At 44.9% G+C, this 23,020-nt stretch overlaps 1 protein-coding gene across 3 annotated transcripts in view; it reads right to left on the bottom strand.

Moving 5' to 3' along the window:
• Window positions 1–23,020, bottom strand: part of WSB1 (WD repeat and SOCS box containing 1) — a 116,034-nt gene that overhangs the window by 6,543 nt on the left and 86,471 nt on the right. The window contains exons 1-4 of one of the 3 annotated variants that reach the window (XM_056556355.1): window positions 13,200–13,407; window positions 10,288–10,456; window positions 4,278–4,546; window positions 38–169 (exon numbers count right to left, since the gene is read on the bottom strand). In XM_056556355.1, the coding sequence (XP_056412330.1) occupies window positions 38–169; window positions 4,278–4,546; window positions 10,288–10,456; window positions 13,200–13,392 (763 nt within the window). In that variant the 5' untranslated portion in view covers window positions 13,393–13,407. The other 2 variants (XM_056556357.1, XM_056556356.1) reach the window with 2 other exon arrangements.

Below are 23,020 nucleotides of genomic sequence, written 5' to 3'. Positions count from 1 at the left end.
ATATTCTAGCACTAATGCAGAACACGTGATAGCATACCATCATCTTTTAGGTCCCAGACCCTGAGAGTTTTGTCTCTGGAAGCAGAAACCAATATAAGGCTGCCATCAGGGGCAAATGTTAAATCTCTTACAATTTCTGTATGATCCATCAGATTAAGGAGGAGCTTCCCTAAAGGAGGAAAAAAAAAAACAATTTTACAATACAATAATTTTCACTTCAAATATTAATACATTGCAGATAACTGACTAATGTATTATTGGGCGAGGTGTGTGATATTACAAATACAAATATAAAAAGGAACAGTTCTTTTTGTAAATTTCAGCTGTCATCACCTCTTGTTTGCCTTCCTTTCAGTCTAGGTTATCAGTCTGATTAACTTGCAAACAGTAAGCGCCAAAAGTTTATCATGTGACCTTTAAAAGCCATTAGACTATTCTGCAAACACTTCCGGCTCACACTAACTTATACTAGGGTCCCCTAAAAGGGGTATTCAGGCCAAAAACATTTTATCCCCTATCCAAAAGTATAGGGGATAAGATGTCTGATGGCGGGGGCCCTACTGCTGGGACCCCCCCGCAATCTCCCTGCAGCACCCACATTCTATGCGGCAGCTGCGTCTCCAGTTTCGGAAACCTCTGGGTTTCCAGGACTGGGGACGTGACGTCACGCTACGCCCCCTCCATTCATGTCTATTCATGTTTTTGCTCGGAATACCCCTTTAATGTAATGGCTAGTTTCGGACAGCATTAATACAGCAGAGAAGACTGGACTCCACACAGTTCTACTGAACAGAACTTACATTACAATGTTCTATGGTTATTCAAGTTCCATTCAGTAAAACTGCAGCAAGCTTAGATCTTCTAGCTATTATACAGATGTTAAAATGTGATTATTTTAGTCATCTCTAACCAAGAAGACTTGAGCCCAGGACTGTATTTGCTATTAGACACACATGGGCCTGTGCCTAAGGCAGTGCTTCAGTTAATAAAAAAAAAAAAAAAAAAAATTAAATAAATTGGATTACTTTTGATGTAGCTACTGCCATCATGATGTGACCTGAATAAGTCCCCCCCCCGGTTGAATCCAAAATGTCAGAACAGCTGCGAAAGTTACGTGTAGAGTTAGGGTGCATGCACACCAAGTTTTTGTTATAAAGTTCCTGTATACGGTTTCAAGTCAAACACCGTATGGAACTGTATAGAAAACTATATGCATTGACTTAACATTGTAAACCATATGTCAAACGCATAAGGCTGGGTTCACATTAGGGATCGACCGATATTTTTTTTGGGCCGATACCGATAATCGGTGGAGGTTAGGGCCAATAGCCGATAACTTATACTGTAATATCGGTATAAGTTATCGGCTATTTATCCCCCCGCGACACCGCTGTAGATCATTGATTTAAAGCGTGCGCTTTAAATCAATGCACTGCAGTGGCTTTTGCGGTGCCATAGGCCACCGCCGCCACCCGCTTCTCTCCCCCTGCCTGTCTGGGGGTCCTGAGTCCTATCACCGCCGCCACCACTCGCCCCACCGCGACCACCCCCCCCCCCCACCGCCCCCATTGCCTCCCCCATCCCCGGTTTTATAATTACCTGTTCCCTGGGTCCACTATACATCTGGCTCCGGTGGAGTCCGACTGAGCTGTCACTGTGCGCACTGACGGTGACGTCACGTCGCGCACGTCACTCATTGCGCACATCGTAACGCAGGACGCAGCATGAGCAAGAAGTAGCGTGGGCCCCAGGAACAGGTAATTATAAAACCGGGGACGGGGGAGGCAATGGGGCCGGGGTGGTGCGGCGGGTCAGGGGGGCGGTCGCGGTGGGGGCGGGGAATTATCGGCTTATCGGCAAGGTAATTGCTGATACTGATAATGCCCAAAATCGTGATTATCGGCCATACCGATAATCGATCGATCCCTAGTTCACATCACGTTTTCTCCCATACGGGAGCACATACAGCAGGGGGGAGCTAAAACCTCGCGCTCCCGTATGTAATTCATTTCAATGAGCCGCCGCAGTGAAACATTTGGTTCGGTCGGCTCATTTTTGCGCCGTATGCGCTTTTACAACTGGACCTAAAACCATGGTTGACCACGGTTTTAGGTGCGGGGGGAAAGCGCATACGGCGCAAAAATGAGCCGACCGGACCAAACGTATTGCATCTGATACGGTTTTGTCCGGTTTTTTTTTATTCGTACCCAAAACCGTAGTCTACCACGTTTTTTGGTCCGGGTGGACCAAACTGCATTAAACCGTATCTTTTTTTTTTTTTTTAACATGGGAGTCAATGGGAACCGTACAGAACGGTATGTGCGTACGGTTCCATCCAGTTTTCAGCATACAGTTTTTGACTTTCCACAGTTTTTTTTTCTTGGAATTTCAATCAAACAAGTGAAACTTTATTCATAATAGCGTGAAAAGTAAAAAACAAATTTTTTTCTTAAAACACAGATGCAGCCGGACACCATTTTTCAAACCGTATATGGTTTTTAATCGTATATGGGTTAAAATTTGTACACACATTTTAATACAGTTTAGTCAGGTTTTGAGGAATCAGTTTTTCATTAAAAACCTGATAGGGGAACTGTATAGCAAAAACAGGGTGTGCATGCACCCTTAGAGTTGCAGCATGCTCACTAGGTCATTGGATGTCTGATGATCTCACCACTGTGTTTAAGGATGAACCTGCATGGCGAATCTGCAACAAAACCTGCATGTAAGGCATGCACTTTTTTTTTTCCAGCATATCTGGACAGATCTGCACAATTTCTAGAGGGCTTGCGCCCTGCCTCTAGAGACAGTACTCTGGCAGTGCAAGCACAGACAATATACAGGGCTCCTGTCGGCAGGGGAGCCTCGTGTGTCAATCAATGTGACATGATGTAGTGGAAAGAGGTGTTGTGGCCTCATGGTCATGCCTCTTGGACCCAAAATAAATGTTATTAGAAAATAAAATACACAACAGAATATAATCACAAGGACACTAACTTCTGCTAGGCTATGACTGTGTGTTGAATCTATGTGACAGATGCTCTGACATTCAGCAAAGCATGAAGGGATACACCCCCAACTGGTAACCAGCCACAATTGTCATATTATGGGCAATAAAAGTACATGACCGACATGCATGCCAAACATGTGAGGAGATTAGGTTAAGTTATATAGCTAGAAACTGGGCCAGTTTATATACACCATATTATAACTATAATAGATCAAACTAAACTGTAAAAGTTAAATTTTTATACTAAAATTTAAATGCACAATTAAAAGCATTTCAGTCTTTATAAACACTCATATCATGCAGACAAGTCAGAATTTTTTTATAGGTCAGGGTGAATGCGGAGACATCCTCTGATCTCCAGATATAGCTGCATTAAGGTCACGTCACAGTACTTCACGCTTTGGACTGGGTGTCATATACAGGGAGTGAAGCGCAGAGCCGCGTGCTCCTCCTGTCTATATCAAATGATCGGATAGGATCTCAGCAAAAGAGACCCCAACCAATCCAAACAGTTGATACACCTGTGCGGCATGTCAAAAGTTGGTATAAGTGCCCGAAATGCTTAAAGTAGATCTGTAGTGCTTACAATTTATCCACTATCCGAAAGATAGAGGATAAGTTATAGATCGCGAGGGCCCCCCGCAATCTCCTGTACGGGGCCGCAACAGTCTGCCGAAAGGACTGTGTCGTCCCCAGCAGAAAGCCACGGCAGACACGCCCTCTTCATGTATCTCTATGGGATTCATTGAGGGGGCGTGCTGGCTGCCGCATCATGAGGGGGCGAAACACCCCCTTTCCTGTACATTACTACGGCCCGACACAGGAGATCTCAGAGCCGTGGCAATGTAAAGGACGAGTAGTAATTTATATTGTATTTACGAGTAGTAAATTATATTGTATTATACTAATAAAAAATGTGAAGGGAAAACAACAAGTTCAGATTGTCAAAGCTAAATTATAAACAAGTACATTCAACATTATAGGATCAAGAAAAAGTTCTATTTATAACTAAATATGTCAGTAGTGTTACCACTGGAGAATCCTGCTGTGGATAAAACCTGTCTCTGCAGACCTACCAGTCAAAAACTACATGACGTGGACATGAAAATGATGCCCCAACAAATAAGTTGCCCAATAATCCTCGAGATTCCAACATTTCTGACTTTACACACACAGTATACAATGCATCAAAAGCAAACATATGCTTTGAAAGCTTGACAGATCTAGTTATGTAACAGGGCTGTCTGCCATATAAAACATGATATACCTGTATAAACATCCCATATCTTGATGCGCCCATTGCTCAGCCCTGTAGCCAGTAGCAGCTGGTCCTGACCAAACTTGAAACGATGCCATTCTATATTCACACAACGACTCTGCTTTTCCGGTACAGATGAACCAAATGCTAGACTCCAGACAATGTCCCCGCAGTCTATGGAATGCTCTTGTGGCTTGTTTCTCTGTGCTACATCACTGTTCTGTCTGGACAGTCTTCCTGTTGTCAAGTTGACACTGTTCTTTGTACTTCCAGCAGCGCTGAAAAGGAAGAACGTTTTTTTAGATGACAAGACAAAGAACTGCAGCATTAATAGGATGTCTTTAATAAGAACTTCTACTACACATCTGTACATACAGTCAGGTCCATAAATATTGGGACATCGACACAATTCTAACATTTTTGGCTCTATACACCACCACAATGGATTTGAAATTAAACGACCAAGATGTGCTTTAACTGCAGAACGTCAGCTTTAATTTTAGGGTATTTACATCCAAATCAGATGAACGGTGTAGGAATTACAACAGTTTGCATATGTGCATCCCACTTGTTTTGTTAAGGGACCAAAAGTAATGGGACAGAATAATAATCATAAATCAAACTTTCACTTTTTAATACTTGGGTTGCAAATCCTTTACAGTCAATTACAGCCTGAAGTCTGGAACGCATAGACATCACCAGACATTTCTGGGTTTCATCCCTGGTGATGCTCTGCCAGGCCTCTACTGCAACGGTCTTCAGTTCCTGCTTGTTCTTGGGGCATTTTCCCTTCAGTTCTGTCTTCAGAAGGTGAAATGCATGACACTACCACCGCCATGCCACACTGATGAGGTGGTATGCTTAGGATCATGTTCCTTTCCTTCTCCATACTCTTCTCTTCCCATCACTCTGGTACAAGTTGATCTTGGTCTCATCTGTCCATAGGATGTTGTTCCAGAACTGTGAAGGCTTTTTTAGATGTCGTTTGGCAAACTGTAATCTGGCCTTCCTGTTTTTGAGGCTCTCCATTAGTTTCCATCTTGTCGGAACCCTCTGTATTCACTCTGGTGAAGTATTCTCCTGATTGTTTACTTTGACACACATACGCCTACCTCCTGGAGATTGTTCTTGATCTGGCCAACTGTTGTGAAGGGGGTTTTCTTCACCAGGGAAATAATTCTTCGCTCATTTTCCACAGTTGTTTTCTTTGGTCTTCCAGGTCTTTTGGTGTTGCTGAGCTCATCGATGCGTTCCTTCTTTTTAAGTAGGTTCCAAACAGTTGTTTTGGCCATGCCTAATGTTTAGGCTCTCTCTCTGATGGGTTTGTTTTGTTTTTTCAGCCTAATGATGGCTTGCCTCACTGATGGTGACAGCCCTTTGGACCTCATCTTTAGAGTTGACAGCAACAAATTCCAAATGCAAATAGCACACTTAAAATTAACTCTGGACGTTGTATCTGCTTGTTGTAATTGGGATAATGAGGGAATGACAAACATCTGGACATGGAACAGCTGAGAAGCCAATTGTCCCATTACGTTTGGTCCCTTAACAAGTGGGAGGCACATATGCAAACTGTTGTAATTCCTACACCGTTCACCTGATTTGGATATAAATACACTCAAATTAAAGCTAACAGTCTGGAGTTAGAGCACGTCTTGTTCGTTTAATTTCAAATCCATTGTGGTGGTGTATAGAGCCAAAAATGTTAGAATTGTGTCGACGTCCCAATATTTATGGACCTGACTGTAAATGTTTGTGGCTTTTTTCCAGAAGAGGAAATGTCAAATAATGCGGTGATCATTTGGGAATGTAGGTAGCTTTTTCTGGACTGCTTCCAATAATCTCACCAAACTGGGTGTATATGGTCAATGGCTTGATAAGAAACAACAACCACCAACCAAAATCTGACACAGATAGAGACAGTAAGAATACACAGGATACGTCCCTTCGTATTGTCCTATAGCAGCGCTTTCCAAACATTTCATATTTTTGATACACTTAAAAAATGCATCATTGTGCAGCACAGTAATTAAGTCTTATGAGTGTGCGTAAGTGTCTATTCACGTGGCGGAATTTCCACCTCAAATAAGAGCCCAATAAACTTCTATGGGATTCCACACTCCAGTTGACACTTTGGAACTTCTGAAGAGTCAACGGGAGTGCAGAATCCCAAAGAAGTGTACTGGGTTTCCATTTGGGCTGCAAGCGAAATTCCGCTGTGTGATTAGACCCTTGGGCTAGGTTCACATTATGGAATTTCCACCTGTAATCCCACTTTGAAATTGCAGGCAGAAATTCTGCTTACTAAAATGTATAGTGAATAGGTTTCTGTTCACAAATTCACACTTTGGAACTTGTGAACGGAAAATCCGCTTTAAAATTTCCGCCTTAAGAATGGCGTTGCTCATTCTTCAGGCGGAAATACTCACGGAACACATTCCAGTCTATTGGAGACTGCAGTGTCCGCGTGGTCCTAGTGCCGTCTGATTCAGTTGGCATTGGCCGCACTCTGAATCTCCGGGTGGAAATTTTCTGCCTAGAGATTTCACAGTGTGAACCTAGCCTTAGAATGTTTCGCATCATACTCCCACCCTCGGATTAAAAACACTTTCACCATTTCAACCTAATCACACATATTGGGGGAGACTTCTTGCCTTCCTGACATTTTTTTTTGGTTGTAGTAAGGGGCAAAATTTGTGTGAAAAATTTCACGCAATTTTAAAATAGACACTTTCTGCAAAACTGACTTAAATGCAGTAAATACTTATTGACATTGCAGTGAAAGATCTTTACCATGTGCGCTTTTTAGAAAAAGGCACCAGCCAAAAGTGTTTAAACGTTCCAAAAACCCCGCAAAGTCATACTGCATCTGCCGTGCCTTAAAAAAAAAAAAAAAACTCTGGGGTGATTTTCTCATTTTCGCAAAACGTATCAAAGTTTGTAACTTTTTGGTACATTGGTGCCAAAGTCAGTCAAAAACACCACAGGGTGAATGTGCACAGTGCCACAAAATGATAAGTCTCCCACATCGTGTTTGTGTAGAAACTGTATGATACCTCGACCGCGTTGTATATACACGAAAACTAAAGAAGGTGGAAAAAAATACATGCAAGTTGGTATTGCTAATTTCTTTGTGACACACCCACAAACTACACCGAATGGGTGAATGATAACTGGCATCCTGGCACCAGTTTGATACAAAAGTCCCTTGGTGAAAGGTATAGAATATATGTCCATAGAAAGTCACCAACTAGGCTCAGATATTAGAGAAACTAGATTTACTTATACATGGGTCATACAAAAATGTCAAACAAAAAGTGCTGGAAAGGGGGATGGGAGTACAGCTGAGTACCTACACTGGAGACCCTACCTATCTAGGTGGATATCTCCTGTCACTAAATGTGGATAGGGGCAGGGAAGGTACATAGTAATACATTAAACAGTTTAGTATACCTCTCTTGCCAACGCGTTTCGCCCTTTAAGATATCGGGGGCTCATCAGGGAGTGAGAGGACACAACATTTAACTACTGAGATCAAATGATAATTGAAAAAATATAAATAGACCAACATACAGATGATAAAGATGTACAAAAATGATAATTATGAATGCAGTGTCAATGGCTAAGTGGATGTCAGCTTAGTCATATAAGGTAAAAGTCACTGTCAATGTAAAGTATGTCTCTGACAGACACACAGTAGAGATAGCCATATAACAGTAACACACACACACACACACAATGACAATGGTTACATAACAGTAACAGTAGACCACAGTAGGGATCGACCGTTTATCGGTTTGGTCGATAATCACGATTTTGGACATTATCGTTATCGGCAATTACCTTGCTGATATGCCGATAATGCCCCACCCATAGACGACCGTCGCCGCCGCTGCCCCATTGACTCCCCCATCCTCTGCCCACATACCGCCGCCGCTGCCCCATTGCCTCCCCCCATCCTCTGCCCACATACCGTCGCCGCTGCCCCATTGCCTCCCCCCATCCTTTGGCCACATACCGCGCTGCCCCCCCATCCCCGGTGTTATAATTACCTGTTCCCGCAGTCCACGATACTTCTGGCTCCTGCGCTGTTGCTGTGCGCTGCGTAATGACGAGTGACGTCAGTGCGCACAGTGACAGCGAAGGACACCGACGGAGCCAGAAGTATCACGGACACCAGGAACAGGTAATTATAACACTGGGGATGGGGGAGGCGATGGGGCGGGGGCGGCGGCATGTGGGCAGAGGATGGGGGGGCGACCCAGGAGAAGCAGGGGGAGAGAAGCGTCGGTCTATGGTCGGAAAAACCCGCTGCAGTTCATTGATTTAAAGCGCCCGCAACTGTTGCAACGGCTTCTGCCCCGCCGGGGGGGGGGTTGAAATAGCTGATAACTTATACCGATATTCCGGTATAAGTTATCGGCTATCGGCCCAAAAGATTATCGGTATCGGCCCTAAAAAAAAAAATCAATATCGGTCGATCCCTAGACCACAGTACCACAGTATGGATAAGTAGATGAATATTGCCCAAAAATTAATTGTGCAGTTTAGATCAGTCTCCTAAGAGATATTCATGTTCGCACATGTCATAAAGGTAGGGTCAACCGCAACTTTAGGTATGGATAGATAATCCAAATATTGAGTCCCTTAAGATGGCGGACCTGAAAGAACCAGGCTGTAGCTCATAAGAGAGGGCAAAATGTTAGATGATGACACACAACTGAGACTAAGATGGTCCCTAGTTACTAAGGCAAAGTTGCAGACTGTTGGAAAAGCTATATACAAATTACCCGGCAGCAGGATATTTTCAAAAAGACCGGCAAAAGGATGGGAGCTTATTCCACGAGCGGCGGCAAGAGAGGTCTACTAAACTGTTTAATGTATTACTGTGTACCTTTATTCCCTGCCCCTATCCACACTTAGTGACAGGAGATCTCCACCTAGATAGGTAGGGTCTCCAGTGTAGGTACTCACTTGTACCCCCATCCCCCTTTCCAGAACTTTTTTATATACAGTGACCCCTCGACTTATGATGGCCCCGACATATGATCATTTCAACATATGATTGCCTCTCAGAGCCCATCGTATATTGAAGGCAGCATCGACATACGATGCTGCTGTGTGTCGGCCGGGGCCATCATACAAACAGCTATCTGACAGCGCTGACAACTTCAGCAACTGACAGATAGTTGTTTAATGTGCCCCGTTCTGCCTCCTGTTACTCACATGCTGTCCTGCTAACTCACGCAGGCTTCCACTGTGAGCTCCGTGTAAGCACCGCCCCCCCAGTGCAGCCATAGCCAATAGCCTGCAGCATCTTACTGCAGGCATCCAATGAGCTGCTGGCTGCCCTTCCTTTCCTATAGAGCTGTAGTCGGCAGGATGGTAATGGAGGACATTCTGTCCCCCTGAAGGTATTTAAAGAACTGTACAGTACTGTATGCGATGTCACACATCACATACAATACATATACACACTATACACCCCATACATCAATGTTTCCCTATCAGTGTGCCTCCAGCTGTTGCAAAACTATAACTCCCAGCATGCCCAGACAGTCAATGGCTGTACATGCATGCTGGGAGTTGTAGTTGTGCAACAGCTGGAGGCACCCTGGTTTGTTAAACACTCCCCATACACTCCACATACAATGGTCATCCCAGAACCAATTAGCAGTTTCCCATAGAGATATGTATTCAACATACAATGGTTCCGAGGCCCCAGAACCAATTACCATTTTTACATAGACAAATGTACTCGACATATGATGGTTTCAACATATTATGGTTCTCCTGGAACCAATTAATATCATATGTTGAGGGACCACTGTATAAGTAAATCTAGTTTCTCTAATATCTAATTCCTATGACTTTCTATGAACATACGCCCACACACTGTCACGAGACAGTTGAGAAAGCTATAGTACAGTATCAGAAGCATCTTACTGGCATCACACAATAACATCTCACAAGTGGCTTACAAATAACATACACTGTACTACAAGGGAATGATACTTACAAGTTTTTAAGGCACTTAGACCAAGGAACCAACTTCACAATACGATGACCCTGAGACCAAGCAAAATAGGAGCCGTCTGGAGCAAAAGCCACTGTCCAATTTTCACGGCCATACTTCTGCTCAAAGGGAGACGTCTGCGATATCAGATCCCCAATGCTCCGTGATCTTGCTGAAATAAGAACAAGGAAATAAACAATAGAAATCAAAAACTCTAAAGTCAAAATATTTACAGTTATAGTTTGAATTATTTATACTTCCTGGGAGCCAGAAACCCCCAACCATGCCTAGCTGCAGAGAGAAGGGTGGGTTCACACCATGATCTGGGAGCCAGAAACCCCCAACCATGCCTAGCTGCAGAGAGAAGGGTGGGTTCACACCATGATCCGGGAGCCAGAAACCCCCAACCATGCCTAGCTACAGAGAGAAGGGTGGGTTCACACCATGATCCGGGAGCCAGAAATCCCCAACCATGCCTAGCTGCAGAGAGAAGGGTGGGTTCACACCATGATCTGGGAGCCAGAAACCCCCAACCATGCCTAGCTGCAGAGAGAAGGGTGGGTTCACACCATGATCTGGGAGCCAGAAACCCCCAACCATGCCTAGCTGCAGAGAGAAGGGTGGGTTCCCACCATGATCCGGGAGCCAGAAACCCCCAACCATGCCTAGCTACAGAGAGAAGGGTGGGTTCACACCATGATCCGGGAGCCAGAAACCCCCAACCATGCCTAGCTACAGAGAGAAGGGTGGGTTCACACCATGATCCGGGAGCCAGAAACCCCCAACCATGCCTAGCTGCAGAGAGAAGGGTGGGTTCACACCATGATCCGGGAGCCAGAAACCCCCAACCATGCCTAGCTGCAGAGAGAAGGGTGGGTTCACACCATGATCCGGGAGCCAGAAACCCCCAACCATGCCTAGCTACAGAGAGAAGGGTGGGTTCATACCATGATCTGGGAGCCAGAAACCCCCAACCATGCCTAGCTACAGAGAGAAGGGTGGGTTCATACCATGATCTGGGAGCCAGAAACCCCCAACCATGCCTAGCTACAGAGAGAAGGGTGGGTTCATACCATGATCTGGGAGCCAGAAACCCCCAACCATGCCTAGCTACAGAGAGAAGGGTGGGTTCACACCATGATCCGGGAGCCAGAAACCCCCAACCATGCCTAGCTACAGAGAGAAGGGTGGGTTCACACCATGATCTGGGAGCCAGAAACCCCCAACCATGCCTAGCTACAGAGAGAAGGGTGGGTTCACACCATGATCTGGGAGCCAGAAACCCCCAACCATGCCTAGCTACAGAGAGAAGGGTGGGTTCACACCATGATTTTGCTATACAGTTTCGGAAAACGGTTTCATAAAAAAAATTAAAAAATAAACGTATGCAACCGTACAGAAAACAGTGCCCATAGACTTCCCATTCAAAACCACATGCACCATAATGTATACGGTTGTCTCCGTTTTTCAAACCATACGTTTTTTTTACTTTTATTTTCTAGAAAACCGTGGCCTACCATGGTGTTTGGTCCGGGTGAAAAACCGTATTAAACCATATAAGTTATTTTTTTTTTTACATGAGAGTCAATGGGAACCGTGCAGAACCGTATGTGCATACGGTTCCATACGGTTTTCACCATACGTTTTTTTTACTTTCCATAGTTTTTTTTTCTTGGAATTTAAAGTGAAAAGTTCAAAACGTATACGTTTTTTTTCTTAAAAAATGGATGCAACCGGACATACTTTTTCAACCGTATACAGATAAAAATTTGTACACACGTTTTGATACAGTTTAGTCAGGTTTTAAGGAATCCGTTTATTTTATTATCAAAAACCTGATACAAAACTGTATTGCAGACATGTGATGTGAACCCACCCTAACACTGGTTCATGAATCGCATAGGCGGTGGATCATTTCTATCAATGATAATAGAACAGGTCATTAAATGGATACTTTTTGTTTTCTATACGGTAAAGTAACCCATGAAATGAGGGCTTCTTTAGCATGATATCCTAGACAGATGAAGACACTCCACAGAGGAGGGTGGTGGCGCTGACGTAGCGGTGTGTGTGACATATGGGGGATGGGAGGACGGAGGGAGGGTAGGGGGAAGGGAAGGAATGAAGAGGTCTGGTTGGATGAGTATCAAGCAGCAGAAATAGGTGAAGTAAATTCCACACAAAACATGGGGGGGGGGGGGGGGGGGGGGGGGGGGGAAGCACAGACATGGCAAACACAACACTTCTAATGGCAGCGGCGCTGACTACACCTACCAGACGCTTGGCATCCACTTTTCATGCTCTATAAATACAGTCATGGAGGAAAGAGCATGTGATCTACATGCCACATGCCACACTCACTACATATACAGGATATGTGAACAATGGCAGATACCAACCAGCAGGGTATCCTGAGCAATGGTGAGACATAATATAGGGTGGTATAAGAATACACAGCACCTAAGCATCAGCAAAGGTCACCAGGTCAAAGGTCTATCCCATATATCAGTGGATCTCCAGCTGGAACAAAACTACAACACCCAGCATGCTCAGACAGCCAACGGCTGTAAAAGCATGCTGGGAGTTGTAGTTTTGTTCCAGCTGGAGATCCACAGTATGGAGACCACTGCCATATATGGAAAGGAAGCCATAATGCATGGCCATGAAGCCATCTAAACTGGTCACCAAGGCAACCACAGAGCTAAGTGTACAGCGCCCCCCCTTTCCTCCATAGCCCTCTGCCCCCGGACTCACCTATTTCATTTTCGTTTACAAAGTCGGGATAGCTTGCCATCTAAATAGAAACCAGACGTCTAGGGAAGAATGTATCTCAGTAAACCAGTCTAGAAGAGAAGACACAATGACAGCGATTCCCACACACAACCAACCACGGCGCTAGCGCTCCAGCAACTAACCGTAAAATGGCTCACACCGTCCGAAAACCCATCGGGGGCGGGGTCGTGACGTCACCAGCCCGGCCGCTTCAAGAGGAGCACTCGAGGCGTTGGCCGCTCTCTGGGGAGGAGTGGTGGCAGGGAGATCACATGGCCGCTGAGGGAGGGGCTTACGCTGCAGTGGTAGGGAAGCAAGGGGAGGTAGAGGTTTCATAGACTGTGTTTCCCAACCAGGGTGCCCCCAGCTGTTGCAAAACTACAACTCCCAGCATGCCCGGACAGCCATCGGCTGTCCGGGCATGCCGGGAGTTGTAGTTTTGCAACAGCTGGAGGCACCCTGGCTGGGAAAATCTGGAGTAGTCACACACTGCAGAGAGGAGTGTGGAGGCTGTACATGACGCTATACAGAGACAGGCTCTAGGGGACGATAGCTCTACAATAGGACAGCGGAACTACAGTTTTATTTCTAATAGATCCATACCAAATATGGTGGGGAAGAGCATTAAAATCATCTCAGGCTATTCCATACTAAACTGAATTTAAAGGGGTGAATCCCTATTTGTGTGTTGGCCCTCTCTATAAAAAAAATAATAATGTTAAGGAGGGACCTCGGGAAACATAACTTATGCCATTTCCACAGTTTAGGGGATAATTGTCTGATCGCAGGGGTCCGACTGCTGCAATCTCCAGTAAGAGGCCTCCGCTCTCTTCACCATACTCCTGAGCATTCCAGCCTCGTGATGCCTGCTCAGCCAGTGGTTATTAACATTGCTCACTCCGACTGGGTCATTAATTATAGAGAGGTACCACAGGGGTCAGTATTAGGCCCCGTTTTCTTTAAGATTTGTATAAATGACCTTTTGTAGAGGGATTGTACAATAAAGTGTAAATTTGTGCATAATAGCGAAGTATGTAAAGGGATTAACACAATAGAAGACAGTAAATGTGGTATTAGGCCCCCTGTTGTAGTATTAGGTCTTCTGTAGTAGTATTCCCCTCTCCCTGTTATATTAGGTCCACTGTAGTAGTATTAGGTCTTCTCTAGTAGTACCCCCCTCCCTGTTATATTAGGTCCCCTGTAGTAGTATTAGGTCTTCTGTAGTAGTAGTAGTAGTAGTATCCCCCCACCCCATTATATTAGGTCCCCTGTAGTAGTATTAGGTCTTCTGTAGTAGTAGTATCCCCCCCCCTCCCTGTTATATTAGGTCCCCTGTAGTAGAATTAGGTCTTCTGTAGTAGTATCCCCCCACCCCGTTATATTAGGTCCCCTGTAGTAGTATTAGGTCTTCTGTAGTAGTAGTATCCCCCCCCCCTGTTATATTAGGTCCCCTGTAGTAGTATTAGGTCTCCTGTAGTAGTAGTATCCCCCCCTCCCTGTTATATTAGGTCCCCTGTAGTAGTATTAGGTCTTCTGTAGTAGTATCCCCCCCACCCCGTTATATTAGGTCCCCTGTAGTAGTATTAGGTCTCCTGTAGTAGTAGTATCCCCCCCCTGTTATATTAGGTCTTCTGTAGTAGTAGTATCCCCCCCCCCTCCCTGTTATATTAGGTCCCCTGTAGTAGTATAAGGTCTTCTGTAGTAGTAGTAGTAGTAGTATCCCCCCCCCTGTTATATTAGGTCCCCTGTAGTAGTAGTAGTATCCCCCCCTCCCCATTATACTAGGTCCCCTGTAGTAGTTTTAGGTCTTCTGTAGTAGTAGTACCCCCCCCCCCCGTGTTATATTAGGTCCCCTGTAGTAGTGTTAGGTCTTCTGTAGTAGTATCCCCCCCCCCCTGTTATATTAGGTCCCCTGTAGTAGTAGTATTAGGTCTTCTGTAGTAGTAGTAGTATCCCCCCCCCCCCCGTTATATTAGGTCCCCTGTAGTAGTATTAGGTCTTCTGTAGTAGTAGTATTCCCCCCCTCCCCATTATACTAGGTCCCCTGTAGTAGTATTAGGTCTTCTGTAGTAGTAGTATCCCCCCTCCCTGTTATATTAGGTCCCCTTGAAGTAGTATTAGCCCCCCCCCCTCCCCTCCCCACCAGTTGTATTAGGCTCCCTGTGTTGTGTTCGACACCCTGTATTAGTATTAGCCCTACCCTTGTGTAGTATTAGGCTAAATAAAAGTTACTATACAGTGATCAATATTCCCACATACAGTGACAATACAGAAGTAGACACCAGTTCTACACATTCTCTGCAGACTGTATAAGTGATTGCAGCTACATACATGTAGGGACATCTCTTATTGGAGTCAGTCTCTTTTCTTTTTCTTCTTTATCTGGCCATGACCATCATGAAGAATTCTCCAGCCATGACTGCTCTTTGTGGAATCTGCCGGACAAGCATTTAAGACTTCTAATTCCAGCACAATTCTCACCTTTACTCAAACTATCCATGTGTATTTCACATTTCCCTCATATAGCAGTCCATCTTACATTGCTCCCATATAGCAGTCCACCTTACATTGCTCCCATTGTCCCCATAAAGCAGGCCACCTCACATTGCTCCAATATAGCAGGCCATGTCCCATTGTCCCCATAAAGCAGGCCACCTCACATTGCTCCAATATAGAAGCCCCCTTACATTGCTCCAATATAGAAGGCCCCTCACATTGCTCCAATATAGCAGGCCCCTCACATTGCTCCAATATAGCAGGCCCCTCACATTGCCTCCATATAACAGGTCCCCTCACATTGCTCCAATATAGAAGGCCCCTCACATTGCTCCAATATAGCAGGCCCCTCACATTGCTCCAATATAGCAGGCCCCTCACATTGCTCCAATATAGCAGGCCCCTCACATTGCTCCAATATAGAAGGCCCCTCACATTTCTCCAATATAGAAGGCCCCTCACATTGCTCCAATATAGAAGGCCCCTCACATTGCCTCCATATAACAGGTCCCCTCACATTGCCCTCATATAGCAGGTACCCTTACATTCACTCACAATGCCCCATATCACATTGTCCCATATATTCCCAGGCATTACCTCCATATATAGCAGGCCCCCTCACATACATTGCCTCCCATATAGAGTGGGCCCCTTACATCCATTGCCCCCCATATAGAGCAAGCCCCTGAAATACATTTCCACTGTATACAGCAGGGCCCCTCACATACATTGCTTCCATATATAGCAGGGCCCCCATATTGCTTACAGTGCCCCCTTAGGGTATGTTCAGATTCAAACTGGCAGCCGGCGGCGGTGGACGGACCTCGCGGCACTGCACCATCACCAATGACAGCAATGCAGTGTTCGAGGACTTCCGCGCCAAGAATAAACATGTTCTTTCTTTGCACGGAACAATTTTAGCGGTGTAATTGTCCGCCACTGAAATTCCGCAGTGTGAACGGGTCTCGCGGAGACCCATTCACACTAATGTTAAGTTCTCACTGCGGAATTCCGCAGGGAATTCCATAGTGTGAACATACCCTTACATTCATTACTCTCATATTCCTTATATTGCCCCCTGTATTGCTCACATTGCCCCCTCACATACACTGCTCAAAAAATAAAGGGTACACTAAGATAACACATCCTAGATCTGAATGAATGAACTAATTGTATGAAATACTTTCGTCTTTACATAGTTGAATGTGCTGACAACAAAATCTCACAAAAATTATCAATGGAAATCAAATTTATCAACCCATGGAGGTCTGGATATGGAGTCTCACTCGAAATCAAAGTGGAAAACCACACTACAGGCTGATTCAACTTTGATGTAATGTCCTTAAAACAAGTCAAAATGAGGCTCAGTAGTGTGTGTGGCCTCCACGTGCCCGTATGACCTCCATACAACGCCTGGGCATGCTCCTGATGAGGTGGCGGATGGTCTCCTGAGGGATGTCTTCCCAGCCCTGGACTAAAGCATTCGCCAACTACTGGACAGTCTGTGGTGAAAGATGGCGTTGGTGGATGGAGCGAGACATGATGTCCCAGATGTGCTCAATCGGATTCGGGTCTGAGGAACGGGCGGGCCAGTCCATAGCATCAATGCCTTCCTCTTGCAGGAACTGCTGACACACTCCAGCCACATGAGGTCTAGTATTGTCTTGCATTAGGAGGAACCCAGGGCCAACCGCACCAGCATATGGTCTCACAAGGGGTCTGAGGATTTTATCTCGGTACCTAATGGCAGTCAGGCTACCTCTGGCAAGCACATGGAGGGCTGTGCAGCCCCCCAAAGAAATGCCACCCCACACCATTACTGACCCACCGCCAAACTGGTCATGCTGGAGGATGTTGCAGGCAGCAGATCGTTCTCCACGATGTCTCCAGACTCTGTCACGTCTGTCACATGTTCTCAGTGTGTACCTGCTTTCATCTGTGAAGAGCACAGGGCGCCAGTGGCGAATTTGCCAATCCTGGTGTTCTCTGGCAAATGCTAAACATCCTGTACGGTGTTGGGCTGAGAGCACAACCCCCACCTGTGGACGTTGGGCCCTCATACCACCCTCATGGAGTCTGTTTCTGACCGTTAACACGGTTTCCTCATGGAATCTGTTTTTGACTGTTTGAGTGGACACATGCACATTTGTGGCCTGCTGGAGATCATTTTGCAGGGCTCTGGTAGTGCTCCTCCTGCTCCCTCTTGCACAAAGGTAGAGGTAGCGGTCCTGCTGCTGGGTTGTTGCCCTCCTACGGCCTCCTACTACCTGAGCCACTTGTGTGGGTTGTAGACTCCATCTCATGCTACCACTAGAGTGAAAACACTGCCAGCATTCAAAAGTGACCGAAACATCAGCCAGGAAGCATAGGAACTCAGAAGTGGTCTGTGGTCACTACCTGCAGAACCACTCCTTTATTGTGGGTGTCTTGCTAATTGCCTATAATTTCCACCTGTTGTCTGTTCCATTTGCACAACAGCATGTGAAATTGATTGTCAATCAGTGTTGCTTCCTGAGTGGACAGTGTGATTTCACAGAAGTGTGATTGACTTGGAGTTACATTGTGGTGTTTAGGTGTTCCCTTTATTTTTTTGAGCAGTGTACATTGCCCTCATTATGCTCACATTGCCCCCTCACATTTATTGCACACATATTGCAGGCCCCATTAAAAATAAAAAAAAAACAACACTCACCTCTCCATCATTCCCCGAAGCTCCAGGATCTTGTCCCCACGGCTCCTATACTTTATGTACGCACAGTGTCATACACAGACCCTGCGCGCACAGAAAGCCTCCATCCTGTTGTTGCAGCACGCAGCCTACTTTGAACTCTTAAAGGCGCACACAAATTAAAAAAACTGCGTTCACTTGGGGCTTCTGGGATGTGAGTCCTGGATCCCCGAGTAGCACCGTCATCCCCTGGGCGCTCTAGGCTGGCACACAGACCAGTATCACCAATAACACCACTTTTACAAGGGACAAATTATATTACCACAACATGACTACGACCATTACCACCATATAGCGACACTATAATATTACCACACTGATACCGAATAGAATCACTATACACACAAGTATCACCAATTACACTAATATACAGAGGAGAAAAAATGCTGCCACATCATGAACACTGCCATCACCACATTTAAAGGGGTACTCTGCCCCTAGACATCTTATCCCCTATCCAAAGGATAGGGGATAAGATGTCAGATTGCCGTGGTGCCGCTGCTGGGAGCCCCGGGATCCCCGCTGCGGCACTGCGCTATCATTACAGCACAGAGCGAGTTCGCTCTGCACGTAATGACGCACAATACAGGGGCCGGAGCATCGTTACGTGAAGGCTCCGCCCCTTGTGATATCACGGCCCGCCCCTTTCAATACAAGTCTATGGGAGGGGGCGCGGCGGTCGTCACGCCCCCTGCCATAGACTTGCATTAAGGGGACGGGCCGTGATGTCACGAGGGACGGAGCCATGACGTCACGCGGCTCCGTCCCCTGTATCGCCCGTCATTACGCACAGAGCGAACTCGCTCTGTACTGTAATGATAGCGCAGTGCTGCAGTGGGGATCCCGGGGATCCCCAGCAGCGGCACCGCGGCGATCTGACATCTTATCCCCTATCCTTTGGATAGGGGATAAGATGTCTAGGGGCGGAGTACCCCTTTAATGACGGGACAATACTGCCATACTTCTACTAAATAAAACCATTATACAGAGACTAAAATCCCCCATACAATGACAATATAGTGGTGACCCCAGCTCTGCAGACAATGGGGGAAATTTATCAAAACTTGTGCAAAGAAAAAGTTGCTCAGTTGCCCATAGCAACCAATAAGATCGCATCTTTCATTTTGCAGAGGCCTTGTTAAAAATGAAAGAAGAAATCTGATTGGTTGCTATGGGCAACTGGGCAAATTTTCCTCTGCACAGGTTTTGATAAATCTCCCTCAATATTAGTAATTAAATACAGTTACAGCAGGTGACGTCTTCTCTTACTGGAGTTGTTCACATTCCCTTTTCTCCTCCATCCGGCCCAGACCGTCATGACAATTTCTTCTATCATCAACTTGTCTCCATAAAACCTGCCAAACATTATAGGATCCGCACTTTTTAAGCACCTATAGCACTTCATATAGTAATAATGACCCCTTGGTATCTCACACAGTAGAGTGGGTAGATAAGCAAATTGGGGGAAGAGTAGATAGGCCCCCACATTAAGTAGATTCCTTCACATGATTTCCTCCATGAGAGGAGATCAGGTCCCGGGGATCCAGGTGATGTACGGCATTAACTTTTCAGACACAGGCACCGGTAGGATCTCATGTCCTTGTGATGGGAGAGTGACTATTTTTGAATATCCATTATGAGTCTGGGCAGGCAGGGGAGTGAGGCAAGCTTGCCCCCCACTTCTATTGCACAGAGCTGCACAATACAACTAAAAGAATAAAGACATATATCTCTGGCAATACTTCATCAATTTGTATAAGTAACCCCTCATTTTAATGCTGTTCACCTGCACTATAATTCAGCATATTGGGTTTAGTGCAGGTGAACAGCCTGTCAGTTTCTCTTCAAAAACTAAGCAAACATTTCTAAAATTCTATTTTCGCGTACTCATGGAGAATGATGGGGAAAAATAGATTTCTTTATATATTTTAAGAACAAAGCTACAATATAACAAAATGTGAAAAAAGTAAAAGGATCTGAAAACTTTCCAAATACATACCTACCTTTACAAATATTACCTACCTTTAATGGCACATATAACTACATAGTTATGACAAACATTTTCATAAAAAATGTAAATATTATTGTTATTGTTATATGCCATTCAGATTCTGTAGATTGGTGCCTGTCAACCCCCATATCTGCTGTAATTGCTGTCATATGTTGTCATCCACCATGAGACACCTCTAGCACTTCCTTTTAGTAGGAATTTCTCTCTGTAATGTTACCATGTAAGCTGCTTTTACATAGCTTTGTTTGACAGAATTTCCTTTTTAACAGGTTGCTGGTAAAGATGAATGCCAGTTTATCACAGTGAACTAAGACTCAATAGAATGATTAGTCAATGATTTTTGCACTGCATTAAACAGTGTGTTTATTACAAGGTCAAACAGTCTCTTTTTGTTTGTGTCTCGGGTTTAGTTAATAAGACGCCAACACAAGGAGTGATTTCTATGAGGCTTCTAATGTTTAAAACAGGGTTGTCTCTAGCTGGATATAAAATGGCAAATAAATCAACTACATGAACTCTAAAAATGATGATATAATCTTATTTTCTTCACATCTGCACTTATTCATTAAATGTACATTTCTTACAATATTAAATGTCAAGTTAAAATATTAATCAGTTCCAGGACGACCATTGTATGTTGAAACCATTATATATTGAGACCTTTACTCAATTGAAACCTGGCAATTGGTTCTGAAGCCAACAAAATGTCATCCAAAAATAGGAAAAAGTGAGGATTAAAGAAAAATAAGTAGATAACTAATACAGATAAAACAAGTCCTTATATATAAAAGTAAGAAGGATCTGCTGGGAGCTGTACATCACTGTCTATGTAGAGGGCAGGAGCTTCTTCATTGTCCTGTACAGAACACACAATGTCCTAAAAAGGTTAAATGGAGCCACCCTCAGCTGTTGTCCAAAGGAGCAACTAATTGTGGCACAAGTAAAGAATAGTACAGAACATGTAGTACCATCCTGTACTGTAGGGGGCGTTACCAGACAGCCGGTCAGTGCATGTACTTCAGTAATACAGGTGTTTTACCAGTAAAAGGCCCATTCTGATTGGTCAGTTCTTCCAGCCATTGACATGTTTCACAGATCTGGACTGTCTGCAGCATTGTATGTTAAGTCTGGTTTCAAGTTACAATGGTCCAAAAAAAAACATTGTATGTTGATACTATTGTATGTTGAGGCCAATTGTAAGTTGATGGATCGCTGTATATAGCATTGTATAGTAACATAGTTCATGAGGTTGAATAAAGACCAGAGTCCATCAAGTTCAACCTATATCCCTAATGAGTCCCTTCTGAGTTAATCCAGAGGGAGGCAAAAAACCCTCATACTAGAGGTAAAAATTCCCGACTCCAATTAGGCAGTCAGAATAAATCCCTGGATCAATATTCTGTCCCTATAAATCTAGTATCCATAACCAGCAATGTTATTATTCTCCAAAAATGCATCCAGACCCCTTTTGAACTCTTTTACAGGGTTAACCATGACCACCTCCTCTGGCAGAGAGTTCCATAGTCTCACTGCTCTTACATTAAAGAACCCCTGTCTGTGCTGGTGTAGAAACCTTCTTTCTTCTAGACATAGATCATGGGAAGGATCACTGTACTGCCCCCTGATATATTTATACATATTTATTAGGTCTCCCCTAAGCCTTCTTTTTTCTAAACTAAATAATTCTAATTCTGATAATCTTTCTGGGCACTGTAGTCCTCCCATTCCCCATATTACTCTGGTTGCCCGTCTTTGAACCCTCTCCAGCTCCACTATATCTTTCTTGTACACTGGTGCCCAGTACTGTACACAGTATTCTATGGGTGGTCTGACTAGTGATTTGTACAGCGGTAGAATTATTTCCTTGTCGTGGGCATCTATGCCCCTATTGATGCACCCCATGATTTTATTTGCCTTGGCAGCAGCTGCCCGACACTGGTCACTACAGTTAAATTTACTATTAACTAAGACCCCTAAGTCCTTTTCCACGTCAGTCGTCCCAAGTGTTCTCCCATTTAATACATAATCCCAACCCTGGATTTTTCCTCCCCATGTGCATTACCTTACATTTATCAGTGTTGAACCTCATCTGCCACTTCCCAGCCCAAACCTCCAACCTATCCAGATCCATTTGTAACAGTGCACTGTCCTCTATAGTGTTTACCGCTTTACAGAGTTTAGTATCATCTGCAAAGATTGCTACTTTACTATTTAACCCCTCTACAAGGTCATTAACCCCTTAAGGATGCAGGACATACCCATACGCCCCCATTTCTGTGTCCTTAAGGACTCAGGGCATACAGGTACGCCCTGCGTTCTTCCGGCCCCTGCCTCTCGCTGGGCAGGGACCGGGCAGGGACCTCTCGCTGGGCAGCGATGGAGGCAGCAGTGAAGATCAGTGGTAAGTGACCTTCACTGTTGCCTTCTAGGAGCTAGGAGTTGCCAAACTACAACTCCCAGGATGCCCAGACAGCCTTTGGCTGTCGGGGCATGCTGGGAGTTGTAGTTTTGCAACATCTGGAGGACCACAGTTTGGAGATCACTATACAGTGGGGCCCAAGCTGTAGCCCTTCAGATGTTGCAAAACTACAACTCCAAGCATGCTCAGACTGTCCAGGCATGCTGGGAGTTGTAGTTCTGTAACATCTGGCCCTTCAGATATTGCAGAACAATAACTCTCTGCATGCCTGGATGGTCTCAGCATGCTGGGAGATGTAGTTTTTCTACAT

This window comes from Hyla sarda, chromosome 2 (assembly GCF_029499605.1).
Source record: "Hyla sarda isolate aHylSar1 chromosome 2, aHylSar1.hap1, whole genome shotgun sequence".
Lineage (NCBI taxonomy): Eukaryota > Metazoa > Chordata > Amphibia > Anura > Hylidae > Hyla > Hyla sarda.
This window is presented reverse-complemented; position numbering and strand designations above follow the sequence as displayed.